The sequence below is a fragment of the Haliotis rubra genome, unplaced genomic scaffold, assembly GCF_003918875.1.
Source record: "Haliotis rubra isolate DU_JTF1 unplaced genomic scaffold, ASM391887v1 Scf244, whole genome shotgun sequence".
In the NCBI taxonomy this organism is placed as follows: Eukaryota; Metazoa; Mollusca; class Gastropoda; order Lepetellida; family Haliotidae; genus Haliotis; species Haliotis rubra.
This window is the reverse complement of record NW_025766492.1, coordinates 859,011-868,866: the sequence shown is the minus strand read 5'-3', so window position 1 is coordinate 868,866 and position 9,856 is coordinate 859,011. Positions and strand designations below refer to the sequence as shown.

The 9,856-nt window shown below is 39.2% G+C and overlaps 1 protein-coding gene across 1 annotated transcript; it reads right to left on the bottom strand.

The window, feature by feature from the left end:
• Positions 1–1,775: 1,775 nt before the first annotated feature.
• LOC124279000 (DNA oxidative demethylase ALKBH2-like) lies at positions 1,776–5,129 on the bottom strand. Its single transcript, XM_046714795.1, has 3 exons — positions 4,522–5,129; positions 3,798–3,940; positions 1,776–2,582 (listed from the first exon to the last, which is right to left on the bottom strand). Exons 1-3 carry the CDS (start codon positions 5,059–5,061, stop codon positions 2,264–2,266), a joined length of 1,002 nt encoding a protein of 333 aa, XP_046570751.1. The 5' UTR covers positions 5,062–5,129; the 3' UTR covers positions 1,776–2,263.
• Between the last annotated feature and the right edge of the window lie 4,727 nt (positions 5,130–9,856).

The following is a 9,856-nucleotide window of genomic DNA, read 5'->3' as shown; positions in this document are numbered from 1 at the left end:
TGCAGTCTGGTATAACAACCAATCAGACAGACAGGTCCCAGGCAAGTGACTGTGATACACTCAACACAACCATAATGTTGATGAACTTTGTTAAATGTCCTCTTACCTAGTCTGACACTACTGCAGTAACAGATTAGCTGTTCATAGTGTTCAGCAACACTTCAGATTGTGTCCTTTTTTCATGACTGAATCTTAGTTTTTTGAAAGACTGCAATCTAGTGGATAGAGTACAGGCTGGTGGTTCCATCTTGTGCCTTGTCATAGCAACCACGATAAATGTTGGTTCTTGTTTCCCTGCCTTGGGTTCAGCGTTGTCAGAGGCGGAAATAACCCATTGCCCAACGTCCGAGTCCAGTGGGTTTTTTTTGTCGGGCAAGCACATTTGTACACCACGCTGTACCGGTGTCCAGTTGACATTCCAATGTTAATTATGTTGTTTATTACAAAAATCACAGAGAAAATCGGCAAAATTATCAGGGCATGTGATTTTACATGTGCCACTGTACCGGAGTACACTAGCAATTTTAAAGTTATTTTCACCCCTGGTTGTGAGGATAAATCTCGGACTGGCCAGCTTAGAGTAAGTATACTGTGTGTCAGGTGTTCATGTGAAGCTGGCACTGTAAACTTTTGTTAGGCAGGATGCGCACGTACATATACATGCATTCACAATAATCTCCAACACTGTGTTAAAACACATTTCACATCATTAAAGAGTGAGTGAGTTTGGTTTTATCAGTTTTACGCCGCTTTTAGCAGTTTTCCAGCAAAATTACGGCGGGGGACACCATAAATGGCCTTCACACATTGTACCTATGTGGGAAATCAAACCCGGGTCTTTGGCGTGACGAGCGAACGCTTTACCACTAGGCTACCCCACCGCCCACCTCATCAAAGAACACAACATTGTTATTGAAGATTATTTTATTAAAAGGTATTCAGATTTACAGTGGATTTATAAACAAATAGGATACATTTCTGACAAAACCTGAATAATGTTTAGAAATGTGAGAGCTGCCTTTACCAAATCTTACCAAGGTGTAATTTCAAAATCCTGAGTTATATGCAAAATGGCAATGTGTCACAAAAATCAGTGTAGAACAGCTTTCTCACTAACCCGGCCCGTGAAGATCTGGGGTAGAATAGGTCTTCAGCAACCCATGCTTGCCGTACAAGACGACTATGCTTGTCGTAAGAGGCGACTAACGGGATCGGGTAGTCAGGCTCGCTGACTTGGTTGACACATGTCATCAGTTCCCAATTGCGCAGATCGATGCTCGTGCTGTTGATCACTGGATTGTCTGGTCCAGACTCGATTATTTACAGACCGCCGCCATATAGCTGGAATATTGCTGAGTGCGGCGTAAAACTAAACTCACTCACTCACTCTCACTATCCCCCACTTGGGAAACATCACAATTTTGTGTGTCCATTTGGTAGTGAATAATATGAAGACTGGTGCCAAATCTTTTGAAACTAATTGATCTATATGGCACCAACTGTCCAACTCAATCTTCAGAAGTATATCTAAGAGAAACACTTTCATTCATTTAACTTCAGTAGAGATAGCTTTCGTCCCCTTTCACACAGTATGCACTAAGACATTTGGCAAAGCCTTAACTATGTTTACAAGCATAGTAAAACTAAAAATATCAAAATATAACTTTGAACCGCAACTCTCCTGTAGAAAAGGAGGGTTATCCTTAGATTTGAAAACTAAATCAATTCAAATTTGTTCAAGCCAGTGTTTAAACAAATATTGCCATGCGTTTTTCAAAGTTCAAAATATGTAAATTTCAAAAATTAGAAAATGGGCACAAACATCTTTAGACTAAAAGAAACATTTCCAAATTTGGAAACATTTTGACCAATACTTTATTGGTTGAACAAACTATTCGAAGTTCAAATTTTTAAATTGCCCTAATTCTTGAAAATTAGTTAAATATGACAGTGGAACTTTGCGCTGCAAGTCCCAATATTTGAAAACAATCAAACCAATAGTTTTCACATTACTATTTGAGCAAAATTGTCTTTGGACAGATATAATTCCTTGGTGTAACTATATACTCCCGACCTTTTTAGAGTATAACAATGAATGTCATAAGAAGAACACAAATTTTCAAATTGATCATGACCTGGTTACATCAGTGGGTAGAAAACAGTTTTCGAGAAAATGTGTTGCCATTGGATTAAATAATCTCTAAAACTATTTTATTGAAAAATGGTAGTCAAGATGAGTATTGGGGTAATTCCTGACACAAGATCATTTCTTCTCAGTCTTTGATCTGACCACCATCTTCCTGAAAGTCATATTGACCCTGACCCCTGAGAGTTTTTTCCTCTGGGGAAGGGTGTGGTACCAGAAGCTGTTTGTGGGGTGGTTCATCATCAGAAGAGAACCATGCTGAAGCTCAATCTTGACCGGGTTGATTTTACGTGATGCATTCTTACCACGAGCATCCTGGTGCTTGAACACAAAGTCCCGAGGCTGGCCCAGAGACAGTGATGCAATCGGGTGTCCCTTGGCCAGGTCCTTCTCATCATCTTTATGTTCCCCGATGTGGTCGCATCCATCCTTATATCTGGCAAGGAAAATGGTGGTTTGTGAGTGGGTGAGAGGGACGCTATTGTGTTTGACAGTATTAATCGTTCTATAGACATGTCAGCTTGATATTGGAGAAATCCCATGGTCCAATGACCTTGACTGTAGCATCGTAATCCACAATTACCATTTGACTGAATAAATTATCAAGCATCCTCTGGCGATATGCCTCCATATTTTTCGCCTTCTTCAAATGCATGCAAAATTTATCTGTGACAGAGAAATTGACATTGATAAGATTGGTTCATACTGTTGACTGATTTTCATGGAGAAGCATGTACAATGAATGACCCCCCTAAAATTTCATACAAAGTAAGTGACCCCAATAAACATTACTACCTGCATGTCACGTGACAAAATGAATGACCCCCTCCCTTCCCATAATTTTTAGCATATTTTCAAAATATATTTATTTATTTAAAATTGATGGCCCCTAGCATTAAATGTGTACAAAATTGGAATTGCACCCACCTGCCTCCAAAGAACAAACTGGGACTTCTAGGACAAGCAAATTATGCTTGTCCGAAACAAATTTATCATCATCCATGTGACATTACATTAACATACAGCTGAAACATTTGGTGACAACTCTATCCACCTATCACTGCTGACATTTCAGTGATATGCAGTTTATATTTAGTGTGGTATGGATAACTGATGGAGAAGACTTATGCCCCTTGGAAGAGGTAGTTGCTGTCAAGCACATGGCAGCATGGTGTGATGCAATGTAATAGAATGGGTTGATTTTACTTCAGAGTCAAGTGGGTTTTTTTCGGGTTTAGATCATGTTCTGGATAAAATATAATTTTGCATATTGACCTGCAATTGCATCAGTTTTACTTGCACAAACTCATGGACGAAAGAAATAACCAATAAACATTTCGTGGGCATCTTGTATTGCTCAAAGTCATCAAAGTGACAAATTCAACATTATAAAAAATTTGAACATTTAAAGTCTTGACTTCCCTTGTGTAGTTACGTTTGTCTCTTATCAAACTTATGGGAGAATGTTAATATACACAAAAGTAAGTATTTGAAACCTACATATTCTGACATTTTCATTTAAAACTAGCCCAGTGTGACTATTTTCTAAATCATAGCACACAGTCATTTTGACCACCCAACCCTGGAAATCTGTGGATTGGTAGTACTACCACAAATGTGTAGGGTGAATTAGTGTCAACCAAAAAAGAACCTGTTGATGAGAACGAAGTTGAACTCCTTCCCAGTGATGCTTGAGATCTTGTCTCTGATGGAGTCCAGCAGTGGTAGCCACGGCTTGGCATGGACTGTGTTGCCAGAGAAGGAGTAAGTCAGGCCAGCGTCACCATGGGCAACCTGAAAACAAATTCATTGCAGATTAAAAAATAATTTCATTCATTCATTCAATTATTCTAATCAAACTTTTTGTGTCTTTCATGTGACAAATGTATATCATGTTTAGTAAAATTCTAATTTCTGGTATTATTGCTACAAGTCTATACATCTGAACATGTTTTTCAATCAAGTTATGAGGATAGTTAAAAATCATTACCTATAAACATATGTAATTATGCATTTTTCACTAAAAGTGCCAAATCTGATTGTGAAACTGAATTTGACAAAAAGAACTAAAACTATGCATGGGCATTGTAAAAACATCCTCTTGCTTGAATGACTTCTTTAGTATTTTCCATTTGATGACTGCATACACAATGTGACTCCCAAGAGCGCAGATCGATGATCATGATGTTGATCACTGGATTGTCTGGTCCACACTTGATTATTTACAGACCGCTACCATATACATATATAGCTGGAATATTGCTGAGTTTGACGTTAGAGGACAAACCAGCAAGCATTCACCAATGAAGATGGAGACGAGGTTTATTTAAGTCACATAACATTCTACTAGTTTTTCCTTATATTCTGTACAGTACCTGTTTTCTTGGAATGTCATGCCACTTGCCAAAGATCTGCACCCTTGCAAGATGTCCAGAGTTATATTCAATCACCCTCTCGCATTCCGCAAGTAACTCGTCTGCCTCACTTCGAGAATACAGTTGCAGGTAGTCACAATCTAAATTCTTGCGAGTGATCCTTTCCCATTTCAGATCCGATTTCGGGGCAACTATCGTCGACAGCTTCGACTGTGCGTCGACGTCGGCATGACCGTCTCCGACTTCACTGCGACTTACATCTACACTGTGTATAGCTCCACGTGTCTGTTCTAAGTCATTTGACTTATCATCAGATATGTTAGAATCTTCAGGTTCAACAGTGAGACTGGAATGAGACACATCGCTGTCTTTTAAGTTCGTATCTTCACTGCCTTTAGACACATCGCTGTCTTTGACAACACTTCCTTTGAGCGGATCGTGTTTTGTTTTCTTGTTTTCACTGTCTCCGACACATTCATGACTGTCATCACTCAACGGTCTTTTCCTTGTCGTCTTTTTGACGAAGCTATCCAGCGACATTTCTGTAATGTGAATATATTGGATTGCACAACATTCTGAGTTTGAAATTGCTGTCACCCGCAGTTCTATTTTACCCACGTTCAGTTTAGAGTGACCTCCCTTGAATGTCACCAGGTAAAAGATGCGCTACTAAAATATTGGGTTCCCGACACACTTTGCGAGAATATGAGAAAAAGTGATATTTCAGCTTGATATTACATATGTATAAACATACAGTGCAAATGCGGATGCATAGGCGGATCCAAATGGGATTTTGTCCTGAAAGTTATTTAAATGACCATAGGAAGTCTCGTGCACCCCACCCCTTTCTCAAAAAGCTGTATCCGTCCCTGGGATGTATGTCTGTATACTTTTCAAAGTGCGTTTTGCAGCATGCAGTTTGTGTTCAGAAATAGTCAGATATTGTTAAGTGCTGTAGGACATACCACTGTGTACAGTCCAGGAAAATCGTACGGATGAAATGGCAAATATTATCTGAGTTTATAATGATGTTAATAGCATCACTAATATTACTTGGAGTAGGGGAGACCGGGGTCAATTGTAACACTTTTTACTTAACGTCTTGTAATTCGATACAAGACGACCGCTCACAAAGTTAATCGGTACTAACTAGTACACTGACATCTTGGTTTTAAACCTCAGTGTCATTTAAAGGTCACTATCATTTCGTTACAAAGTTAATACGTATAAGATGCAATGACTGCAAGTATTACAATTGACCCCTAGCACGGGGCAATTGTAACAGGCGGATGGGGCAATTGTAACAAAGAAGGTTCAAATGTAACAATCTGTTTATTTTCAAAATAAAATCAAAATAAAATGTGGAAAGATGTTATCTTGATCAATTGAGGTGGAAATGGATTAACATTAAACCTTTATCACCATCGACATTTGAAATGTTTTTGGTTTAAAATTCTTGTATTGGTATACCCAAAATATAATACAAAGACTAACACCAAAATATGTCACCCGAGGGCTCATACTATCAACATAACACTCAACATGTTCTACTATGATAAAACTAGTAAAGAACTAACATAAAACCTTCATCATAATATGCTTCATTATCCTAACACAAGGGAAAATTTACATGGGGGCAATTGTAACAGTGTTACAATTGCCCCCGATGGTAGTAGCCATGTTTCATGCCACGTCACACGTTAACAACTTTGGGCCTCTCAAATATTTCTACTTCAAAATATGTCGTAATACCTCAATTTTACACTTGTTAATTAGTTTCATACCAAGCAACATTTACTGCATTAAGAACCTTTTATTACGTTTTGTGAAAAATTTACTTTCCCATGTGAAAAACGATCCTTCGCTAACTGTATCTCGCCATGAGCGAGCAGCTGAAAAACGCCTGGATGTGTACCGTAGGAAAGTAAAGGGAAATAACTCTACTCACCTACACTATGCTTGAGCGAAAACCTTTAGAGTAATCGCCCTTGTTACAATTGCCCCGTGTTTCAATTGACCCCGGTCTCCCCTAAAATTTACAGCCCCCTCTTCGTATATTCCGTTAAATAACTGCTACAGATAGATCCGCTCTTTTGACAGGCTTTTATTGCAGAAAAGACAGTAGTGGGTTCGGAAAACTCGTGCGATTCCCAAAAGGCAGGCTGTTCCACATACACTGCATACCATTTATTACATCAGTCATTAAAACACCAACATTTACATGGCCGTTTGTTAAACAACTTTCCTTCTTCTTCATGCCAATATCTGAAATTATAGTGACGATTTGGTATGTTCAATCTCTTTATTCTGGTGTATGTAGGCCATCGGCCCGTAGTACAATATTACTTCATACAGCCAACAAACGGCTTGTACGCAACTCATTCGCATAAAATAGATACATATAGCTAGATTTCGTAGCACAGTGGAATTGTCTACAGACATCAAAGTATTAAATTTGCATAATGATGGATATGTATAATAGTTCACAGGAATATATTAAGAATGTAGATGATCATAGGTAGAACATATTAGGAGAAAATGATATTCATTTTCAATGTAAGCACCCGAACACATATGACATAATCTGAGATTCCTTGGCTTATTAATGTATCTACCCGTTTCAATATTTAATTGATGAGAGCTGTAACGAAACTGTGCAAGAGCAATGCGGAATGTCTTCACATTTATACAACTTAAATATGTCTCAGGGCCAAATACATGTTTATACAGTGAATAGGAATAAGTTTTAGAACTAGATGTTAATGATTCATGCCAACCCTGTACATACATATTCTGTGCCCTAGTAGTGAATTCAAAAAGAAATGAGTCTAAATTGTAAATACACTGGCTCTCCCATACATAACCAAATCCCATGCTATTTAATAAAAACCTAAGTTTTGAAGCCCAATTAATTTTACCGTGGGAAACATCTAGCAACACTAAGATATAACACTTTTTAGGAAAACGCGATGCCGGCATTTTCAACAACTTATACCAATATTTGATACAGCGTTTGTACGCATAAATATATATGGGATATCTGCCACATTCCCCACGAACAAACTCATTGGACGAAGATGTTTTAACACCATGTACAGTTTTACAGGCCAACGTCTGAACCCTCTCCACATTAGAACTGATATCACAATCTAGCCCCCAGACTTCAGCGCCATACAGCAAAATTGGCTTTACTTTTTAGTAAAAAAAATGAAAAATAAATGATAAAAATGGGCAAATGACTAACTTTTATGCCATTTAAGACGATTTGTTATACTTCATATCTCTAATGTTGTGGGGCGGTGGGGTAGCCTAGTGGTTAAAGCGTTCGCTCGTCACGCCGAAGACCCGGGTTTGATTCCGCACATGGGTACAATGTGTGAAGCCCATTTCTGGTGTCCCCCGCAGTGATATTGCTGCAATATTGCTAAAATCGGCGTGAAACTAGCCTCACTCACTCACTCTAATGTTGTAGTTGTATGTAGATCGATTGCCTCACGAGCGCAATTCTCGCACAATATTCCCTTTTTTCCAATGCTTAGATCTTACAAAAAATGTGAGTCAGGAGAATACTCAGCATCCTGGTGGTTCAATATTATTTACAAGAGATTGTTCTCTGTAAAAGTAAGACTAACCCTTGATCTCTGAAAAAATGTAATGTCCCTAGACACACGTGACTCTGAGTGAGTGATTTTAGTTTTACGCCGCACTCAGCAATATTCCATCTATATGGTGGCGGTCTGTAAATAATCGAGTCTGGACCAGACAATCCAGTGATCAACAGCATGAGCATCGATCTGCGCAATTGGGAACCGATGGCATGTGTCAACCAAGTCAGCGAGCCTGACCACTCGATCCCGTTAGTCAAGCATGGGTTACTGAAGATCAATATTCTAACCCGGATCTTCACGGGTATAAGTAACTCTGAACACATATGCCATTTAGAACGTGATCAGATGTAGCACATGCTATATTTGGGATTACAGGTTCTCAGTAAAGTACAGATTCTGGTACTTTTGTTAGGTTGAGTCCCATCCGGGATTCGAACCTACATTCTCAGAGTCAGGCACCTAATCGCCACTCACTATTTTGTTTCTGCAAAAATGGAAGTCTGGCAACTGGTAGTCTAGACCACGGAGTTTGTGTACCCCACTTTCTAAATGGCATGTCTGTACTGTACTGAAACTGTGTAATCCCAAATATAACACGTGTTACAAAAGTAGCTCTGTTTTCATTGAAAAGGACCACGCCCCTACAACACAGGTTCCAGCCAGCAACCTTTAGCGTTTGTACCATACCTCGCAGCAGCGGTGTAGTTGTGAACACGGTTCAACCACGTCCACGCGACTTCGGCATCCGTGCAACACGACAAGCCCGACGGCCATTTCTCACGCCAGAACGTCGACGTCGACGTCTCCAGTGCAACAGATACTACTTGAAATGGGGAGCACATGAGTGGAGACAAGTTGATATGGCGTACAGGTGGACGATACATCATACGTTCTTCAATGGGAACGTTTCGGAGGTGGGGGCGTTATGATCTGGGATAGAATAACAGCTGCAGCAAGGACGCCAATGGCTGTGACTGAGGGGAACTGTTGTGAGGTACCGAGACGAGATTTACCGTTTTTGCAAATGGCCCAAAAGATTCAACACGATAACGCAAGACCACATTATACAGCAGTACAATCAATCAGAACAATGTTAGTGTGTCACCCATTGCACACACGTCTGGACGTGGAGAGTGGTTTACGACATTGTCCGAATACCCTAACAACGTTGCAGGAATTCTGCGAAATCTCTCCTCGAATATTGAATGATCTTCCCCAGGACTTTCATCGGCTTTGGAGGAAATAAAGAGTATCTATCAATCTATCATATGCCGGGTAGGCTGTTCTTACGGACTGTTGATCGTTACCATACCTTGAAACATTTGACTCTCCATGTAACAACATTTCATTTACGGCAGTAAAAGTTTAACACTAATTCTGTTTGTTGTGAGTCACAATAACATTTGAATATATTATTAGAGGTGAAAATATGGTGAAATATCGATCGGCTGTTACTTCGCGGATTCAAACTTTGCGAACAATGTATGTAGTTAAGGTAGCGTTTAGTATATAGTTAAGATAGCGTTGAGTACGTAGTTAAGGTAGTGTTCAGTTTACAGTTAAGGTAGCGTTTAGCGTGAAGTTAAAGCAGTATTTAGAATATAGTTATGGTAGTGTTCAGAATATAGTTATGGTAGAGTTTAATATATAGTTAAGGTAGCATTTAGCATAGTGTTACGGTAGCGTTCACCTTATAGTTAAGCATTACCAAAGTACAAGAGAGTGAT

Bases quoted from the DNA above. Each gene is read 5' to 3' on its own strand.
- LOC124279000 (XM_046714795.1), bottom strand. From the start codon at position 5,061: ATGTCGCTGGATAGCTTCGTCAAAAAGACGACAAGGAAAAGACCGTTG. The intron at 3,941-4,521 runs GTACTGTACAGA...ATTTGTTTTCAG, and splicing joins ATGACATTCCAAGAAAACAG to GTTGCCCATGGTGACGCTGG. The intron at 2,583-3,797 runs GTTCTTTTTTGG...TTTCCTTGCCAG, and splicing joins AACTTCGTTCTCATCAACAG to ATATAAGGATGGATGCGACC.